Here is a 21,102-nt window from a genome sequence, read left to right as displayed (position 1 = left end):
TTAATCAGGGCCATAAAAACAAAGTGAAATTATATATATATATATATATATATATATATATATATATATATATATATATATATATATATATATATATATATATATATATATATATATATATATATATTTGTTCTTTCTATCGGTAGTTTGCTGCACAGAATGTCATTAGTTTTTAGAAACAACATGAATAGACTTTTTGCTAAAATAGCAGAGACTGAATTGATGTTTTCGATATTGACGTTTTTAAAACTTCAGGCTGTATTGCTTTACGAGTCAACCCGGAGTTTATAACACTGTGGGAAACCTACCTCTCGATGTTCCTTCAAACATACCTTGTTTTAGATCAATTCATTTTTATCACAAATCTGGAAAAAAATATGTATTTTTTCAGATTTATTTAAAGTGAAATAATGGAGACTCAGTTCCATATAACGCACAAAAAAATAAGTATAAATTATTTAGGACTGCCTTGTTTAAATCTGATTTTTTTTAATATCTACACAATGATTAAAAAGAGTAATTAAAAAGAGTGAAGCAAAATTTGCCTGTTGTGTGAACGTAGCCTTTTACAAGCTTTACACACAGAATATGTTTATTTCGGGTAACGTTACCATACAGTGTTGGTGAATGTCACCAAAAATATAAAAGCAACCTAAGAACCAGGAGTATTCTCAGTAGTATTACTTTCTGTGTCGAATATTATACCATGAAAATGCAGAATGTTAATGTAAATAGAAGAATATCATTTTGTTAATTAATTCTCATCCCTTTGAACACCTCAGTAAGGGCTTTTTATTAAACCTGGGAAGAGGTTGTTTTTCTTTTCTTTTGAGTCTATTGTTATACTTTTGTTTTGAAATTCTCCAACCCAAGCAGCGTGGCCATAATCACTGCGCATGTGCGCCCCGTGGAGACTCCTGCGGTCTGCAGGTAGAGGCTTTTGAACGAATCGTTTTGTCCTTTAAGATCATCAGATTTGTTCCGCTCAGATTCCGGGCCGTATGTGCCGCTTCCAGATGACTGGGTATGGGTCAGAGCTCCAGCAGGACGCAGGTAACTTCTCCCAGCATTCACCGTATACGTCAGATGTGTGGCAGTCTTTCATAGTTTTAGCTTTGCTCTTTGTGGCTATCCATATGCGTTCGGCGATTTTGGATATATTGTCCTGAGTATGCTCTTATCTGTATCATACTCACTGGATGGACGTGTTTATTTTTCTTTTCAGAAAAAAGATGCTGTCTTGCCGTGTATCATATTACTGCATAGGTAGCTCAGCTAGCTGAGTTCCAATAGAAAATATTTTAAAGTTTGCGTTAAACAAGCATGTTATATATCAGTGTCTGGACTATATTGCTATTTCGAGGATTTCGCTTCTAGATTTTTGAGCCGCTGTGATTATTTGTAGCCGACGTTTTCTGTACAGAATGTAGTTAGCCTTCATCAGCATAGTGAATGGGCTGTTAGTCTCCGTGGAGCTGAAGAAGCTAACAGAAGTGAGTTAATCAGTTTTTAAGAGGTTGATGTTCATGGAGCAGACAGACTAGAGACATTTCAGAGTAAAGCCAGAACTACTGACTTACGGCATCATTAGACTCTGCTCAGCATCGCTTCAGCCCTGCAGTGGTTCACCTTTTCTGTTGATATCCTTTATTAGACCAGATGCCGCATCAGTTTGATGATTCATGGCTGGAACCTTGATCTACTAGGACATGTGAAGGTTGTAAACAAGGATCGTGAAGTCTAAGACGAATGAGGATGTCTGAAATGATGAAGGTTGAAGCAGATGAACCTGGAGTGTTCAGCTCGGAGGCCCTCATACCTGCAGCATCCACATCAGAACTGGAGCAGAAACAAGACAACAAAGATCTCAGTAAGTGACAGTTGTTGCCGAATTAGAGGAAATTGGCAAGTTTTAGAATCGCTGCAGTGCTGTGAAGAGTTTTACATACAAACATGCAAAAGAAAAGTCAACAATAATATATATCTTCTATCTATTCTTTTGGGAGAACCTATTGTTTACTCTTTCATTAATACCCGCCAGCCTTTAAAAGACTGACTGTCCCTTTGACCTGCATGTTGAACTCATAAAAGGCACACCTGTGCGTAAATAAGAGGCAGTTAAGTGGAAGGAGATGCCAAATCAAGTGGAAAATACTTTTTCTTCAGATAAGGCCCTTTATTATTTTTAGTTCGCGTCCTCTTAATGCCTATACAGCAGTATAGTCAGTAAGTCAGTAATTAAGATTAATTGGAAACAACAGAACTGTATCCCAGTTTTGAATGATTGAATACGACAGTCAAGATCAAGCCTGATATTATCGTATCTGATATGTTTACACAAAGCAACCTGATTTATATTTTTGTAGTTCCTCACGGTTATGAGGAAATTATACATTTTAATGAATTAACAGGTTTGCCGCTATCTGAATATTCCCCAGAAAACAGCAGACAGAGCAAATTAGTGGTCTGTTTTGCTAATGAGGAATGGAAGGGTTCTAAATATTGTTTAGTAGCATTGTTTCATTTTTTTGTCTTTTTTTGAGGTAGTTCAGACTTATCTCTGATAGTGAGCAGTGGACCATAATCTTTCCTACTGAACCAAAATGGCTAGAGTCAGCTCTTTGTGACACCTTCAAAATATGATACAAACACCAACTGTTGAATATCACCTGAACAATTTGTAAGATTTTTCCATGTAAAAATAGATTATGGCTATTATCAATTTATGTAAAGGAATAGATGTTTTAAAAATGGTTAACAAGCATTTAATGTCATTCATGTTTTGATGTTTCCAGTCCATCAAATGTTTGTGATTAAAGTGGTTCCCCATGACTGGAGCCTCAGTTTGAACCAGCAGGATCCAGATGACTCTCGCATAAAGGAGGAGGAAGAGGAGCTGTGGATCAGTCACGAGGAAGAGCAGCTTATTGTCAAGATTGAAGATGAAGAGAAACCTGAACTTTATGAGATCAAAGCAGATGACATAAGAGAGACAGAATCTCCAACCAGCAGCTCAGATGAGAAGACAGAAACGGAACCTCATGAAGAGGACAGCGGAGGATTAGAACTGGAGAGGAACCAAGATTCAACATGTTCTTCTCTGCAAACTAAGACAACTTCTCACAAAAAAGTTAGGACATCTAAGGCAACTGTAAATGGAGTTCAAACCGAAGCGAAGCCATTTTGCTGCCATGTTTGTGGAAAAACTTTCAAGCGCAACGCTCATGTTAAATTACACATGATGACTCACACTGCAGAGAGAGAACATTCCTGTGATCTTTGCGGTAAAGGATTTAAAGAAAAGAGTTTTGTTCAGACACACATGAGAATACATACTGGAGAGAAACCATTTTCCTGTGACGTTTGTGGTAAAGGGTTTCATGCAAAAACCTATCTGAAAACTCACATGAAGGTCCATTCAGCAGAAAAACCTTTTTCGTGTGATATTTGTGGTACAAGATTTAAAAGAAAGGAAAATATAAAAAAGCACAAGAGGATCCACACTGCAGAGAGACCGTTTGTTTGTAGGGTTTGCAATAAAGACTTTTCACTGCAAAACACATTGAACAGACACATGCGTGTTCACACAGGAGAGAAGCAGTTTATTTGTAATGTTTGTAGTAAAGGATTTTCATTAAAACATAACCTGAAAAGCCACATGGAAGTTCACACGGCACCGTTTAGCTGCGGTGATTGCAGTAAACGTTTTGTAAAAGAAATCCAGTTGGAGCGACATGTGAGAGTCCACTCAGAGGAGAGGCCGTATGGTTGTAACGTCTGTAAAAGTAGATTTTATCAAAGGTGTCAACTTGAAAACCACATGAGAGTGCATTCAGGAGAGAAGCCGTTTGTGTGCACGGTTTGCAGTAAGGGATTTTCACAGCTTGGAGATATGAGGAGGCACATGGGTCTTCATAAAGACTAACTAAACATAGTTGTCAGCTAATCTGTCAGTATTTTTCTGAATAATTTGCCTACCTGATCTCCACATTATCGCATTTAATTAAAATAGTTTAAAAAATAAAACTTAATCATTTGTAATTTGGTTTATTTTCTAACTGATCAGTTTTAGTTTAAAGTTCAAAATGCTACAGTGAAGTTAATCCTGATGATTTTTAACTAGTGAGTTCAAAGTCACCAATAAACCCAGTTGTGTTTTTACTAAGGCTGTTGCTAAAAAGATAAGCATAATTGAAAAAAAATTAAAATTTGAGGCATTGGGAAAAGAAAAAACCATAACGGTTCAGAATGCGTTAGATTTGGTCCTGAGTGCAAATCTTTCTACCTTAAATTTGATTTTCTTTACAACTGAACATCATCTCCAATTGGGCTGTATAATTAATTGCAATTACATATATGTGCGATATTCTTATCCAAATTACTTTTGAAGTGCAATAATTGTTGACCAATATATTGCCAGTGTCAAGAATGCACATTTTGCATGCCAATGTACACACAGCAGCTCTTGATTCTCAATTTCATTTTTTTATTTTATTTTTTTACTGAAATCCAATTTTTTAAAATGTTTTTTACCACAAATTAAATGCAAACCCAATCGGACTTCTATGTCAAAGATTTATGGCTTCAACTAGACCCGCGTGCAGAGAAGCAGTGCACTATTTGCTGAAACAAAGTGTCAGCACTGCTTTTTTCAGTCATTGCTTATGTAACGTCTGGCTTCTGATGCAGAATTATAATGCATGTCACCAATGTAGAAGTCCAATAAAATGTGACATGACCATGTGGAAGTGGCGGAAATCAAGACTATTTGGGGGGCTGAAAAGATTGGAATTGGACCATTCAACATGCCGTGGAAAAGTCAGATCTGGGTCGCATATTGGCAAAACAAAAAATCGGATTTGGGTTGCATTTTTCTGCTGTGTGAACATAGACTTAAGATATTCAGCCTATCAGACTCTGTCCAACATTCAGAGTATGAAGTAGATGTTTGCACCTCACACAGATGAGTGTCCATGTGTTGTGGGAGAGAAGAGACGGACATTTGAAGGAATCGTGGTGTTTTGTATTCTTCGTTTAATGACAACAATCATTACATTGACCAAACATTTATTTGAGTCAGTATAAATGACCGGGTTTGTTTTACTTCTCACATCTGTTTTGATGCTGTTTTTGCATATGACAGAAAATCCCTAAAACAATCTCCAATCCATTCTGCATTTATTGCATTCTGTGTATTGTTTATTTATAAAAACATTTACAAAATAAAATGTACTTGTTGCATTTATTTATTCAAGCATTGAGATGATGTATGTTTCACTTACTTATTAATTAGTCCTCCTCAACCAGGTGGGTATTGGGTATCTTCCTAATATGATGGGAAACACAAATACATTCAGTCACTGACTTATATATATATATATATATATATATATGCAGAGAGAGAGAGAGATGTATAGATGTATATACCAGATAATTTACAATGGATTTGTCTTTGCTGTGGCTCCTCATGATCCATTTTGTGTTGTTTCTTTAAACTACTGCTTAAGCAGGTTACTAATTAGGGTGAAGTTTAGGTTATGTAAATCCTTCAATTATTTATTTGAAAAAGATTGTTTGGTTCCAGCATTTATTAACTTCAGCTGCATTTTCTTCTATCATTTCTCACATATAGTGCCTTAAGATAAGGCTTTTTGGGATTTTGGTAGAACATAAATAGGTCCAATTCAGTTATTTGTTTTGTAGAATAAAACAACCAACAAACCATCCTATCCATAGCAAAAGGAAACAGGGTGGAAAGGTGTCCATTTTATAGAAGATGTTTTATTTTGAAAAGCTGATAGTTTATAGCGGAAGAGGCTTTCCAGTTTAAAACGTAACCGGATGTTGTCATGTTAGCCTTAGTTGCTAAGTCCTGATAGTAAAACTTCTTAACGCTTGTGTGTAATAAATATGTCAGTCTTTTCTTAACAGTCTTAGAGGTAAAGAAATGGAGGAATGGCAAAAAATATGGACTGAAGATAAGAAAGGAAGAAGATTATATGAAGTGCAAAAGTCAGTTCGAATTCGAAGCATTAATGAAAGAAACAGAAGAGAAGAAATAATAATTAGTAGATTAAGAATAGGTCATACCTACTTAAATGACATGCTTTATTTAATAGGGAGGAAAAATAGTGATAAATGTGAGAGATGTGGAGAAAAAGAAAATGTAGAACACACTGATGAACTGTAAGTCATATGAACTCGAAAGGGAAGAATTAAAGAGAATAGTTAGAAGTATAGGGCATGAATGGAATCTTAAAGGTATATTAGGAAATGAAGGAAACATAACAGATATTCATAAATTAAGGAAAGCATTGTTTATCTATCTTAATACAAAATTAAAAAATAGAATCTAATAGATGTGAAGTAACGCTGCTACACACTCATGTACAGTAGGTGGCGGTATGCACCTTAAAGTTGCTTGTGATCCGCCATAATAGAAAAGAAGAAGAAGAAGAACAGTCTTGGAGAATATTTTTCTCACGTATCTGTTGGGTCGCTGCGATTATTTCTAGCATTAGCTTGCAGTTGGTTCGTCAATTAGCCTTCATTAGAAGAATGGATGGACTACTGTGTGGAGCTAAAGTAGTTGATAGCAAAGACTTAACCAGTGTTTTTAATGATTAAGTATTTAAAGCTGATGTTTTAAAGCTGCAAAAGGGACAGAGTGGACCCAGAACTACCGACCATGGTATCAGACTCTCTGCTCTGCAGCATCGCTTCAGCTCTGCTACGGTTTACAATTAATGTTACACTTTATTTGGTCAGTGGCTGATCCGTGTCTTATTCCGGTTTCAGGCAGCGTAAAAACACAATATGGAGGCCTGAAACATTGATCTACGTAAAAATGTGAAGGTTGCAGACAACGATTGTTAAAAGGAGAAGTCAAGTGGAGTGAGGATGTCTGAGAGTATGAAGGCTGAAGCAAATGAACCTGAAGGGTTCAGTTTGGAGCCACCCATACCTGCCGCATTCACATCAGAACTGGAGGAGAAAACACAAAATAACAAAGATCTCAGTAAGTGACTCACATTTGATTGTCTGGATTGAAGCTGATTATATCTGACTGGAAGTTGTGAAAATGACTGTTGGAAGCGTCAGAGTGAAAAGTAAATTGAAGCCAGTTGACCGCCTTGCCTTTGTTTACACAAGATTGGCCCCCTTAACTCATGGTATTCTGTAGCCAATAATAATAGTAAAAACAACTTTTATTATGATTCTGAAAGGAAGTGACATGCATCTCTTAATTGGCAATAAAGTGAACAATGTCTAATGAATATACAAAAAATCTTTTAATTTTTATTTGATTTTTACAAGTACAGGAAGTTGACAATTGTTTATACTTTAATGATCAATGTGGAAGGATCCAATAACAATAAAATCTTCTTAGACTTGCTTTTTGTATGTTTTCCACTGGTATTTTGATGATTTGTCTTTTGTGATGAACTCCAAGACTTGATCTTTAGCTCCCCCTGCTGGCAGTTTGACTAAACTTCATTTGCAGCTTGAAGAACAAATTCCTAGTTAGTCTTTCACTCCAGAGTTGCCCTGAAAGGCAGGTGTGAAGCCAGTGTGAGGATAATAACAAACCCCCACCTGAGCACCTGGGTGCTTGAGTTTTCCCCCATTATGAAAGTGTTGCTACTGTAGGGCATTCAATTCCAGGAGGTAGAACACTGACTCTCAGTCAGCTTGGTAATACTCACACAAATCTGCTCTAATTTACATTAAAACTGAATGATTTATAACTGAACAAAGGCTTAATTTTATGACTGGTGCAAATCTGAATTGGGAGCTACATGCTTTTAAACACACTTCGCACATCAAGATTCATTTAATAACCGACCTCAGTTAATGTTTGATATGCCATCTTGATGGAACTAGTTAGTTTGAGTGGACCCATCATCGATGTTTCTGTTGTCGATCATTTATGGCAGTTCTGCTCAGGTCCAGCATTCTAAACAGAAAGCTCAGAAGTTTTTGCAGGTACCAGAAAGCAATAATACCAGTTTAATTGGACACTCAAAGGTGATCTGGGCTGATAATCTCCTTTCTCTCCTCCACATTTTCTTTAAATAAGTCCATAATATATAAATAAAATTTTTGGATAAAACATTTATATTTGATTTTCAGAAAGAGAGACATTGATCCTCATGTTGATAAAGTATGGCTTCAATCATGTGACAAAACTCTGATTAGAATTTCCCCTTAAGTAATTAGAATTAGTCATGATTTTAGAGTTCTGCCTTTTCATCTTCTTTGTTAATCATTAAAAAATATCATTATGCTAATTATCTATTTAAACGTAACAATTTGTAAGGACAATATGCCATTTTATCAATCAGAAGCAGTCAGTGATGGTTCTGTGTGTTGTGATGTTCTCAGTCCACCAGATGTTGGTGATCAAAGTGGTTCCCCAGGACTGGACCCCCTGTTTGGACCATCAGGATCCAGAAACCTTCCACATAAAGGAGGAAGACAAAGAACTGTGTATCAGTCAGGAGGAAGAGCAGCATACTGTGAAGACTGAAGATGAAGAGAAACTTGAGCTTCCTCAAATCAAAACTGAAGACATCCGAGAGACAAAAGCTCTAAGCAGCAGCTCGACTGGAAAGAGGGAAACAGAACCAGGTGGAGAGAGCTGTGGAGGATTAGAACCAGAGTGGAGCCAAGATCCAGTAGGTTATTTCCAAAAACGTAAGGTGATAGTTGAAAGAAGAGGTAAGGCATCCAAACTGTCTTCCAGTGTTCCTCCTCAGCATGAAGTGCACACAGGAGAGAAGCCATTTGGTTGCAATATTTGTGGAAAAAAATTCAAACTTAAGACAAATGTTAAGTTACACCTGATGATTCACACTGGGATGAGAGAACATAGGTGTGATCTTTGTGGGAAGGGATTTAAAGAAAAACTTTCTCTTCAGACTCATATGCGAGTCCACACTGGAGAGACTCCATTTTCCTGTGAAGACTGTGGGAGGAGATTCCATGCCAAGAGGAATCTTAACATTCACTTGAAGCTCCATTCTGGAGGAAAAGCGTTTTCCTGTGATGTCTGTGGTGCAAGATTTAAAGTGAAGGAAAGTCTTAAAAAGCACATATGGATCCACACTGAAGAGAGACCTTTTGTATGTAGTGTTTGCAATAAAAGTTTTTCACAACAAAATATTCTAAAGAGACACATGCTTATTCACACAGGAGAGAAACACTACATTTGTAGTGTTTATAGCAAAGGGTTTTTGCGACAAGGGGATCTAAAGAGTCACATGCGCGTTCATACAGGAGAGAAACCGTTTACTTGTACTGTTTGTAGTAAAGGATTTTCACAACAAGTGTATTTGAGAAGGCACCTCGATATTCACAACGCACAATTTAGCTGTGGAAACTGTGGCAAGTGTTTTGTGAAGGAGACGCAGTTAAAGCGACATGTGAGGCTGCACACAGAGGAAAGGCCATTTGGTTGTGAAGTCTGTAAAAGCAGGTTTATTCAAAGGAATCATCTTGAAAATCACATGAGAGTCCATTCAGGAGAAAAACAGTTTGTTTGTCATGTCTGCAGTAAAGGATTTTCCTTGCATGGAGACCTGAAGAGACACATGCGGGTTCACACAGGAGAGAAACCGTTTGTTTGTAGTGTTTGCAGTCAGACATTTTCACGACCAGGATATCTGAGAAAACACATGGATATTCACACTTTACCTTTTAAAAGCTGTAGTGATTGTAGTTAACTTTTTATGAAGGAATTAGAGATAAAGACTCAAGACAGAGAAACCTTTTGTTTGTGATGTTTGTAAAAGCAGATTTAGTGTAAATAAGTATTCTCATCATAAGTATTTAACAGTTCATCAAGGAGATACGAAAGTTTATTTTCTTATTTTGCTGTAAATGGTTTTTCTTCATATATAGGTGTTCAAAAGGGCTGCAACTTATTATTTTGATGTCATACCTTCTGTTACCAGTGCTGTGAAATGTTTGACTACCTTCTCAAGTTCGCACATCTGATAAGTGTAATCATGTTTTGTGTGGCCAGATTTTAGCAATTGCTCTTGGGAGTTTTCTCAACGTGGGATGCAAAACTGTGTTGCACTTTGTTCACTTTGCTTTGTTTACTGAATTTGTTGTCGCCTCAGGTATAATCCTGAAAGAGTGATGAGAATCCACTTACAGGTTGGAGTAGAGGAGAGAAAGCCGCTAAACTGATCATTTTTATGACTACCAAAATAAAGTGACTAGTTTCTGAGAATGTTTTGTCTTCTATTTAAGTAGAACTGAAGTAACATGTTAGTAGATGAATTATTATGTGTCATTGAAATGGAGACTAAACAGTCTTGCCTTTAAAGTGTGTAACACAAAGTTTATTTAATGTTGTTTAAGTCAGATTTATACTTTGAAGCGAAGGATAAAGCATTTGTTTTCAGAAATAATAGACTTGTAACCAAGTAAGAGCAGCACATTAAGTCAGATTCACAAGAACTGCAGTTCTGACAAACATTAATTTCTTTTTGGTTTAATATTGTTAAGAAGCGCTGTGTTCTTGTTCTTTATTCTTGCTTATTATTGTGGTGCAGCGCATTTGTTAAAGTCTGTTAAAATAAAGTTGACATTAACAGAAATGTATTGGTTCTGGTCATTGTGCAGAATAAATGAACAAAAATGCAGGATTCTACTAAATGAATCTGAATCAATTACAGCCCATCACTTTATCAGGCTATACTGACCACTTAAAGTGCTTTACTTTATAGCGACATTGTAAAACCTGGAAGTCTGCCAGTCTTTACGTGCCTCCCAACAGATTTTGTTAGTAATCTCTCTCTGTGGTGATTGATACCTTTACAACTGTGGTTTATACTCTGTTGTAAAAACTATGTCAAGCAATGTACATTGGAAACCTGGTGCAGTTTTATGCCTGACATTCTATTTGAATAAATTATTTAAAAGAAAAAAGATAAATCACATTTTTTAACTGGCACAGGCAAAAAACCATTTGTAATGTTTGCAGGAGAGCCTTTTCACAAGGAGACTCAAGAGACACATGCGTCTTCATTGGTGCATCTAGTCTTTGAATGGGTCTGTATGATGGAGCTTGTCCTTCTCTTCGTAATTTTTATCAGAGTCTTGATCTTCGTAATTACGTAATTTTCATAATCCAATCGTAACGTATTAACAGAAGGTCAACGTTTCTGATATGCTTGTGCCACTTTTTCCTTGTCATTTTAGCTTCAATCTTACAAACGGTAAGAATTAAAAAAGAACATACAGTGTCTTTCCTCCAAACAACCCTATACTCTGCTATAACCCATGTCACCTAGACCAAAGGGACAGATTAAATAACTGATGTTTCAATTGAGCTTTTTTATATATGGTTGGAAAGATATATAACATATTACAAAATACACATATTTGTTACACTTCTACGGTTAGTGGAACTGGAGTTAAATTACTCGTGTGTATGCGCAAACGTGGCCAGTGAAGCATATACTACTATTACTATTAAAAATCAATACTGATTACGGGAAATAGTTTGTCGAATCAGGACTTTATTGGTCATTGATTGGCCAACGAACAGGAAGTAACCGGATGTTAGCTTGACTAGCTTAGCCCTAACAGAAAACCGTTTTAAAGATTGTGTAAAATGAATGTGTGACTGGTGTTTTCGATTAGTCAGTTGATATTTTTCGTAAAAACGTCGCTGTTGTGCATTTCTTTTTTAGTCGCTGAGATTACCTCCAGCGGAGGTTTTCTGCACGGAATGTAATTAGCTTTTATTAGCAACCGGAATCGACTATTCGACTCCCTGGAGCTAAAGCAGAGACTTAATCTGTGCTACTGAGGTTGAAGCGTTTTTAAAGTTCGTGGTTATTGCTACAGGACAAATCCACACTCTGAATTTTGTGAGGCTGTGAGTGAAACACCAGATCGTGTGTGGACACTTCCAGACAGAGTGGACCCAGAACATCTGCCCAAGGTATCCGACTTTCTGCTCTGCAGCATCGCTTTAGCTGTGCTACTGTTTACATCTTTTGTTAATGCGCCCTTATTTTATCAGATGCTGATTTGTGTCCATACAGCAGAGAAAAACAGAATATCCAGGTTATATGACTGAAACCATGATCTTCTAGAACATGTGAAGGTTGAAGACAAGAATCGTGAAAGCCGAGCAAGAATGTATGCATTGATGAAAGTTGAAGCAGACAAACCCAGAGAGCTCAGTTTGGAGGGGTCAATACCTGTAGCATCCAATTCCGAACTGGAGCATACTCAAGACAGCAAAGATGTCAGTAAGTAACCCACAATGGTTTGTCTAGAATCAAATTAATTAACTTTGCCCGGAGAATGTATAACCAGACTGTATTTATTAGGTAAACCCCTGCTGCAGGAGTGTTGTTATTCTCTGAGGACACACATCTCTACCCAATGAAGCATGCAGAACATGATATAAAAACTGTGCAATAAGAGCAAAGCTTAGTTGGAAATCCAAAAAACCCTGAAATGGGTTAAAAGTCTGGTGCTCTAAACATTGCCCTGTGTTTGAACTGTTTTCTAATGTGTTACTGTTTGGCTTGCATACTGTTGGTATTGGGGTTTTAATATATCATGTTTGCCAGATTTAAAAAAAATAGTATATATATTTGCTCATCTTATTAGTTTTGTTTTGATAATGAACGGTTTAAAAACACCTGAAAAAAATCTGTTCCTTTTGTCTTCTTGTTGAGAGGAAGGCCAGAGTCCGAATCAGTGTTTGGAGCTTTATTGCAGAGTTGAACACTGCTACAGTGATGAAGAACAGGGTCTGTATGTTGCAACATGTACTGTGTATCATGACTAATCTACACTACAATATGATATTTATTTTAGGCCATATCATCCTAACTACTAAGAATACTTAAAAAGAGTTCCTCTGTAACTTCCATGACAACTGGCATGTACGTATTTTACTGACAATCTGCAACAACACAAAAAATTAACAATGAACTGGCCCTAAAAAATTAAGCATGAACTATCTGAACACCTGGGCAGCAGCGAGCTAACGCACATTAGAGCAGATGTGAGATCAGAGATTATGTTTGAGAAAGTGGTTAATTCCTATCACTCTTCACCCACTTCAGCAGAGTAGAATTTGACAGGTAGCTAAATAGATAGAAAGCTTAACTGCAGCCAAGTTTCTGGGATACACCAAACTAAGATGGGTAATCACTAGAGCTGTGTGATATGAACAGAAAGAAAGTTGCTGCCCTGCCAATTGAGATGGAAGCTGTATATTATGAGATCTTTAATGTCAGAATCTGTAGTGGCAGTTTTCTGTCCTATATATATATGAAACAATATATATATATATATATATATATATATATATATATATATACACAGTACAGAAGGAAGCTCAAAATGGGTTAGTGTGTATTAGCAGAAGCTCCTCCAACATCTCTAAAAACTCTGATCTGTTCTGTTCAGTACCAAACACTAACTGTAATATTGCTGCAAACTACAGCTGTCTTATCTCCACTTATCTGGAGCATAAAAAGTCTGGAGAATGAAAGTAACTGGAACAATATATTTGATGATGATTATTTTGATATTTGACCAAATTTAATATTTGTTGCTTGTTACATGATTGTTTATTTTATTATGTTTCTATCATGTTAAGCACTTTAAAATGTACTCTCTTTTTTTTACCTTTCTTTTCAGAATTATTTGTAAACTAATGTTGATGTTCTTGTATTTTTCAGTTTTCCCAGGCCATCAGATGTTGGTCATTAAAGAGGTTCCCCATGACTGGAGCTCCAATATGGACCAGCTGGACCCAGAACCCCCCCACATAAAGGAGGAAGATGAGGAACAGTGGATCAGTCAGGAGGAAGAGCAGCCTACTGCAAAGGGTGAAGATGAAGAGAAAACTCAGTTATCAAAGCCTCTTCAGATCAAAACTGAAGACCACAGAGCTACTGAAGATTCATCCAGCAACTCAGGTGAACAGATGGAAACAGAAACAGAAGAAGAGGACTGTGTCGGAGCAGAACCAGACGGGAACACAAGTCCAACATGTTCTTCTCGACAAACTGAGGTGACAGTTAAGGAGAAAAGAAAAACACCTGGTCTGCGTTCCAAATGCATGGCTCCTACTGGAGGAAGCTCATTTCATTGCAATTTTTGTGGTAAAAGATTCAAACGTAAGACTAATGTTAAATTACATATGATGATCCACACAGGCAATAGAGAGCATAGCTGTGATGTCTGTGGGAAAGGATTTAAAGAAAAACATTATCTTCAGACACACATGAGACTCCACACTGGAGAGAAACCTTTCGCCTGTGACCAATGTGATAAAAGGTTTCATGCAAAGACAAGTCTAAAAACTCACCTGAAGGTTCATTCAGGGGAAAAACCTTTTCCATGTGACATTTGTGGCACGAGATTTAAAATGAAGGGAACTCTTAAAAACCACATGATGATTCACACCGCAGAGAAACCATATGTGTGTACCGTGTGCAGTAAAGGATTTTCACTTCAAGTTCACTTAAAGAGTCATATGTGTGTCCACACAGGAGAGAAGCTGTTCACTTGTAGTGTTTGTACTAAAGGATTTTCACAACAAATTCATCTTAAGATTCACATGCGCATTCATACTGGAGAAAAGCCGTTTACTTGTAGTGTTTGTTCCAAAGGGTTTTCACAAAACGAGACCTTAAAGAGACATATGTGTGTTCACACAGGAGAAAAACCATTCATTTGTAGTGTTTGCAGTAAGGGATTTTCACAAAAAGAGACACTAAAGAGACACATGTGTGTTCACACTGGTGAGAAACCATTCATTTGTGGTCTTTGTTCTAAAGGATTTTCACAACAAATTCATCTGAAAAGTCACATGCGTGTTCACACAGGAGAGAAACCATTTGTTTGTAGAGTTTGTGCTAAAGCATTTTCAAAACAAGAGTCTCTAAAGAGACATGTGTGCTCACCCAGAAGATAAATTGTGATAAAGGAACAGGTTTTCCCTGTCCTCCTACAAATTTATTTAAAGGGAAAGTGAAAATAGTTGCTCTAATAGGAAAAGCTGTTAAGTTACATTTAATAAGGAGGTCAGAAGTGGGGCAGTGTTTTTAAAGCCAACATTAAGCAGTCATCCTCTCACTTGATGCCCACATGGCCTTTTAGACAGTAATTATCTAATTTATTCAAGCTTCAGTTGTGAAGCTGAACCATCAAAGTGGATGGTTTTGCAAATCAATTCAAATGGTCTCATAGGCCATAGATTTAATCCATGAAAACTGCCAAAACATTCAGGTGTCAGCCTGGCATCTCAAAAGTATACATCCTTGGTGGGGTATTATGCTAAAGAATGTTTGACATGACATGTAAAGGTTAAGTTTTCATGGACCTGACAAGAAATGTTGTGTTATCTTATTTTTGCTCATTTACAAATCCACATAGTTGGTGGACAGAGTATATGACAGTATCTAAAATTTTAGATAATGTTTAGTTGTGCATTGTTTTACTTATTTACTTTTATTTTTATGTATTGTTATCATGTGTTTGACTCCAAATAATGCATCTTAATGTCTTTGTAAAGTTTGTAGAGTGCTGTTGTTATGCTAAATGCTTTCACTCTCTCAAACTTGAGTGGTGTTTTTAAAAGGATACGAGAATGGTCCATTGCAAAAGAAAAAAAACTAGAAAATAAATTTTCAAGTTTTCCAACTGCTCATTTATTGTTCACAGGTGTTTATCAGAAAAATACTCCACACTCCTCCACTTATGTTTTGGTTATTGATGTTTTGGAGATAAGATAATTCAGTAAATAATTTAGTCACACAGCTGATATAATGCAGAAATATTATATCAGCTTCAAACTGAAGCTTGTAATCATCTATGGCAATGCATGAAAAGACACAAATGAGGAAATAAAATAAGGATAACTGGAAAATATCTACATTTATTTGTAGTCCTGAGCTGTAATTATGTACTGTAAGAGTTCAAAATAGTAATCATAGTGACTTTACTATAAATATTTGATAATAATACGTCTGTTAAATGGTATTGTTATAATATGCAGTTAGGGTCTCTTATTCTGAAAAACTAACGGATGAAACTGGAAAACGTTTTCCAAAATAGGTGTTTTACTTGTCACTAATTGACCAGGGAGGAGGAGGTAACCGGATGTAGCGATGTTAGCTGGATTAGCTAAATGTTGGAAGAAAAGCATCTTAGATTTTGTGTAAACAGAAAGTGTCTAGTTGATGTCACACAGTCTAGTTTACAGTGCTCGTGTAAATATTGCTTCTTCGTGAGCTACTGTGAGTATTTCTTGCCGAACTTTCCCGCACGTAATATAAATAGCCTTCCTTAGCAAAGTACATGGCCCGTTAGCCACCATAGGGCTAAACCAGCTAAGAACAGGGACTTAATCAATGTTTTAGACTTCGAAGTTTTGAAATGTTTATGGTTTAACGCTACAACACGAGTCCATATAATTGGGTTTGTGAGAGTGTGCGGGGAGGACCACATCGTCTGTGGGCAGTTCCTCAAACCTTATGATCCAGGTGAGGACCGAGAGACTGGAGCAGAGTGAACCCAGATCTACTGATCAAGATATCAGACTCTGCTCTGTAGCATCAGTTCTGCTCTTTATATTTTCAGTTAACACACTTTATTTGATCAGAGGCTGATTTGTGTCTGGTTCCAGTTTCTGGCAGCAGAAAGACAGAATTTACTGGTTATAAGACCAGAACCTTGACCTGCTAGAATATGTGAAGGCTGAAGACAAAAACCACAGGTGATGCGAGGACGACTGAGATGATGAAGGTTGAAACACATGAACCTGGAGGGTTCAGCTTTGAGGCCCTCCTGCCTGCAGCATCCATGTCAGAACTGGAGGAGGAAACACAAGACAGCAAAGATCTCAGTAAGTGACACACATTGTCTGAATTGGAGAAAATTAACAATCAGAAGTTATAAAAGACTAAATAAAGTGTGGAAACAATCAAAGTGATGGATATATGTTAGTATCACTGTTGTCATTGCAACAGAGGCAGAATTCACCTTGAATTGTTAAGCTGTTCATCAGAGGGCCCCTCATAAATCCAACTGCTGAAGTTTCTTCTAACCAGGCCAGCTCCAATACAAGGATTTTGGCTTAATTTTTGCTGTTCAGTTCAGGTGGCTAGAATGTTGAACAGACCACAAGGGACAAAAAAATACAGTGCCATAAAATTACTGTAATACCCACAAGTTGAATGTGAAGTGCACCTCTTCATATTTCAGAAACTGTTTAGAATTCTTCAGATTGCACAACTTTTGCAGGCTTATGGTAATAAAAAATGGGGTTGTCCAAATGTGTCATGAGCGAAACATTCAGCTTGAACGATTTAGTTAGATTTTGTTTTGGTTTTTTTTGTAGATGGGAAACTAGAAAAAGTCTGCAGACATTTTGGCTATGTAAATAATAACATTTTATTTTATTATGAGCATTCAACAATGTCTCTGTGCATTTTCTTGTCCCCAGTTCATCATATTTTGGTGATTAAAAAGGTTCCCCAGGACTGGAGCTCCAATTTGGACAAGCAGGACCCAGAGTGCCCTCTTATAAAGAAGGAAGAGGAGGAGCTGTGGCTCAGACAGGAGGAAGAGCAGCTTACTGTGAAAACTGAAGATGAAGAGAAACCTCAGTTGTCAGAGCTTCATCAGATCAAAACTGAAGACAACGGAGATACAGAGGCTCCAAGCAGCAGCTTAGTTAAACAGATGGAAACAGAATTTGAAGAAGATGACTGTAGGACTCCAGAACCAAACGGGGTCCCAGTTCCAGTATGTTTCTCTCAACACAGTAAGATTGCTCAGATTGGAGTCCAAACAGGACACAAACATTTCAGTTGCAATATTTGTGGCAAAAGTTTCAAAAATTACAGAACTTTCAAAATGCACATGATGACTCACAATGGAATGAGGGAGCACAGCTGTGATTTTTGTGGTAAAGGATTTGAAGAAAAGTGTGCTCTTCAGACACATATGAGACTCCACACTGGAGAGAGACCATTTGCTTGTGAAGATTGTGGTAAAACGTTTCATGCAAAGGCTATTCTTAAAATGCACCTAAGAGTCCATTCAGGAGAAAAACCCTTTTCTTGCTATGTCTGTGGAACAAGATTTAAAACAAAAGGAACTCTAACAAGGCACGTGAGGATCCACACCACAGAGAAACCATTTGTATGTCATGTCTGTAGTAAAGCATTTTCCCTACAACATCATCTAAAGAGGCACATGAGTGTTCACACAGGAGAGAAACAATTTATTTGTGGTGTTTGCAGTGAGGGATTTTCACAACAAACTCAATTAAAGAGACACATGCGTGTTCACGCGCAGGAGAAGTCATTTATTTGTAGCGTTTGTAGTAAAAGATTTTTTAAACAAGACCCTCTGGAGAGACACATGCGTATTCACACAGGAGAAGACCCATTTATTTGTAATGTTTGCAGTAAGGGATTTTCAAAAAAAGAGACTCTGAGTGGACACATGCGTGTTCACACGGGAGAGAAAATGTTTATTTGTAGTGTCTGTGATAAAGGATTTACACGACAACAGAGTCTGAAAAACCACATGGAGGTTCACACCGCACTATTCAGCTGTGGCGACTGTAGCAAACGTTTTGTGAAGGAAACACAGTTAATGCGGCATGTCAAACTCCACACAGTGGAGAGGCCGTTTAGTTGTGAAGTCTGTAGGAGCAGGTTTAATAAAAGGCTCCATCTTGAAAATCACATGAGAGTCCATTCGGGAGAGAAGCCGTTTGTTTGTAGTGTTTGCAGCAAAGCGTTTTCACGACATGGAAATTTGACGAGACACATGGCCGTTCATGAAGGCTGCAACTCTTGATATTGTCAGTTGGTTTGTCAAACTTCTTTCAATTATTAGGATTTTGTTTGTGATTTTCTGTGGAGTTCCGTTAGTTTTTCATTCTGGATAAAGAATGAGCACCAGAACAATGATGCCTCCATTGTTATTATGTGATAATGCCTCCACATTTACAGTTTTAAGCTTAAGATTAACTTAAAAATTATAATGCCTTCATTATTACGACATAATAATAGAGACATTATTATTATTATTTAATAATTATATCATTTTAAACTTTAAAAAAAGAGTTAGAAAATATGCATTTGAAAACATTTCTTTGTCTTTTTTCAATATTTAAAAATAGTGTAGGCCTCATAAATAGTGAGCCAATAATGATATCAACTGATGTCATTACATTATTATATTAATGTACTGAAAGTCTTAAGAAGTATTTTCTTCATCAATCTCAAATCTATCAAATTATATGCAAATGTAATTATCATACTTAATAGAAGAAATTGCATACCTTACACAAAGTAATGAGATGAAAATAAGGCAGTAACAAAATTTGTTTGCCCCCATTACTTTTTGTACGTTTGTCACACATGTTTTAGACCAGATAAATCTAAATAATGGACAAATTTATATTATTTAGTCACAAAATGCTGCGCTTTAATGAAGGTGTTTGTTGATTTTAAAAAAAAATATTTTTGTGAAGGGGAAAAAAATCCAAACCTGAGTCACAACTTTGGAAAAATGAGTTCAATTTCTTTAGTCACACCTTCAATAGGACCTGCCTCACAAAGTGGAGCAAATATAATGGTCTGGAGCTGTTTTGCTCCTTCTGGACCTGGAAGACTTGCTGTGATAAATTGTACCATGAAGTCTGTTGTCCACCAAGACATCTTGAAGGAAAATGTCCGGCCATCTGTTTGTGACCTCAAACCAAACAGCACTTGAATTCTGCAGTAGAACAAAAGTCCAAAGCACAACAGCAAGTCCCCCTCCGAAAAACAAAAATTAAAATTTTGGATAAGTCAAGGTCCTGTCCTGAGTCTGACTGAAATGGTGTTTAATTGCCATAAAAAGGAGGTTAATGCTTGAAAACTCTTGGATGTTGCTAAATAAAAATTCTGCAAAGAGTGTGCCAAAGTTATATTGGAGCTAGAATAAATTAATGACATATTAGTAATTGTTGTAACATGTCTTTAAATTATTAAACATAAAATATACCATAACAGAAAGTTTTGAGGGAAACAAGATGTAACCCGATAAAAAGTACAAGTGTTGGTATTAAGAGTTTTTTTTTGTGCAAAATCTGGATTTGTAAAATCCTGAAATGCCTTTTTAAGGAAAAGTTTTGACAAAGACAAAAGAAGAATAAACTCCAACTTGGCACTTTTCAACCACAAACTTTGCTCACCTTGAACCACCAAGATGACTGATTTTAAGGGCCTTACTTCAGGTTGGTGTCACCTCTCTTTGGGAGGTGCAGGTCACATTCTCCATCGTTCATTGGGTCTTGTTTAAACACTTTATACAGAGAGAGGCACTGTACAGTCAGATTGGTGTGCAGATCACTGAATGTTGTGTGATCGCCATCAGAGCTTAAATTCTGATTTTATTGCGACTCTTGGCCGAATCTGCTCGGCCCCACTAGTGACCATTCCACATCATGTTGCTAAAATAAGAATAGTCTTTATAGCTTACACAGCTCTTCTTTCTTCTAGAAGATTCTATATAATATTTTTATTCTAATATATTTGGGACACACCAGTTTGGTGAAAGTATTGAATGTAAAAAAAAAAAAAAAAAGTCAAATTTGTTTGTTTGATTAAAAGAATTATGGGAAATGTTGACTGAATTTTTTTCAGTTTGATACACGATAACAAAACCTTTGTAAATAGGAATAATCAGTTTGTTAAATAAACACTAAAATGTCTTTGTGCCTGAACTTTTTAGTCAATCTGTGATTATCTATGTCTTTTCCTCTCCCTGCGGTTCTTTTGTTTTAGCTTCTTCTGACTACATCAGTTTAACACACCATGAGATTTACTTAGTTTTTCTTCTTTTTTTTTTTTACTTAAAATTTAGTGCTCTTGTTTTTTTTTTGTTTTTTTTTGTTTTTCCTTCTCTCTTGTAGGGTATTGTTGGGGCTGGTGCCTATCTTCAGCAGTTATAGAGTAAGAGGTGGGGTACGTCCTGGTCACCAGTCCCTTAAATTAAATTACAGTCAAATTTCCTTTAACAATGTTTTCACCAGCGTTGCACTGAGAA

General features: G+C 36.6%; 4 protein-coding genes across 10 annotated transcripts; all 4 read left to right on the top strand.

The window, feature by feature from the left end:
* The first annotated feature begins 465 nt into the window (after positions 1 to 465).
* LOC122823326 (gastrula zinc finger protein XlCGF52.1-like) lies at positions 466 to 5,026 on the top strand. 2 transcript variants are annotated; one of them, XM_044102815.1, is made up of 3 exons: positions 466 to 1,053; positions 1,707 to 1,870; positions 2,796 to 5,026. In XM_044102815.1, the coding sequence occupies exons 2-3, from the start codon at positions 1,750 to 1,752 to the stop codon at positions 3,923 to 3,925; spliced, it is 1,251 nt and encodes a 416-aa protein (XP_043958750.1). In that variant the 5' UTR covers positions 466 to 1,053; positions 1,707 to 1,749; the 3' UTR covers positions 3,926 to 5,026. The 2 variants fall into 2 exon arrangements, with proteins under 2 accessions (XP_043958750.1, XP_043958749.1); XM_044102814.1 differs by having other exon boundaries at positions 860 to 1,053; positions 1,655 to 1,870.
* Positions 5,027 to 6,462: 1,436 nt separating this feature from the next.
* Positions 6,463 to 10,835, top strand: LOC122823325 (gastrula zinc finger protein XlCGF57.1-like). The gene is made up of 3 exons (XM_044102813.1): positions 6,463 to 6,691; positions 6,799 to 7,018; positions 8,386 to 10,835. Exons 2-3 carry the CDS (start codon positions 6,901 to 6,903, stop codon positions 9,723 to 9,725), a joined length of 1,458 nt encoding a protein of 485 aa, XP_043958748.1. The 5' UTR covers positions 6,463 to 6,691; positions 6,799 to 6,900; the 3' UTR covers positions 9,726 to 10,835.
* A 356-nt stretch (positions 10,836 to 11,191) lies between these two features.
* On the top strand, positions 11,192 to 15,860 carry LOC122823324 (gastrula zinc finger protein XlCGF57.1-like). 5 transcript variants are annotated; one of them, XM_044102808.1, is made up of 4 exons: positions 11,192 to 11,231; positions 11,866 to 11,962; positions 12,066 to 12,275; positions 13,725 to 15,858. In XM_044102808.1, exons 3-4 carry the CDS (start codon positions 12,161 to 12,163, stop codon positions 14,963 to 14,965), a joined length of 1,356 nt encoding a protein of 451 aa, XP_043958743.1. In that variant the 5' UTR covers positions 11,192 to 11,231; positions 11,866 to 11,962; positions 12,066 to 12,160; the 3' UTR covers positions 14,966 to 15,858. The 5 variants fall into 5 exon arrangements, with proteins under 5 accessions (XP_043958743.1, XP_043958744.1, XP_043958742.1 ...); XM_044102809.1 differs by lacking the exon at positions 11,192 to 11,231 and having other exon boundaries at positions 11,540 to 11,962; positions 13,734 to 15,860; XM_044102807.1 differs by lacking the exon at positions 11,192 to 11,231 and having other exon boundaries at positions 11,542 to 11,962; positions 12,044 to 12,275.
* A 270-nt stretch (positions 15,861 to 16,130) lies between these two features.
* LOC122823323 (gastrula zinc finger protein XlCGF57.1-like) lies at positions 16,131 to 20,771 on the top strand. Of its 2 annotated transcripts, none has more exons than XM_044102806.1 (3): positions 16,131 to 16,289; positions 16,679 to 16,897; positions 17,498 to 20,771. In XM_044102806.1, the coding sequence occupies exons 2-3, from the start codon at positions 16,789 to 16,791 to the stop codon at positions 18,862 to 18,864; spliced, it is 1,476 nt and encodes a 491-aa protein (XP_043958741.1). In that variant the 5' UTR covers positions 16,131 to 16,289; positions 16,679 to 16,788; the 3' UTR covers positions 18,865 to 20,771. The 2 variants fall into 2 exon arrangements, with proteins under 2 accessions (XP_043958741.1, XP_043958740.1); XM_044102805.1 differs by having other exon boundaries at positions 16,131 to 16,535.
* Positions 20,772 to 21,102: the final 331 nt, after the last annotated feature.

This window comes from Gambusia affinis, linkage group LG20, assembly GCF_019740435.1.
Source record: "Gambusia affinis linkage group LG20, SWU_Gaff_1.0, whole genome shotgun sequence".
NCBI lineage: Eukaryota > Metazoa > Chordata > Actinopteri > Cyprinodontiformes > Poeciliidae > Gambusia > Gambusia affinis.
This window is presented reverse-complemented; position numbering and strand designations above follow the sequence as displayed.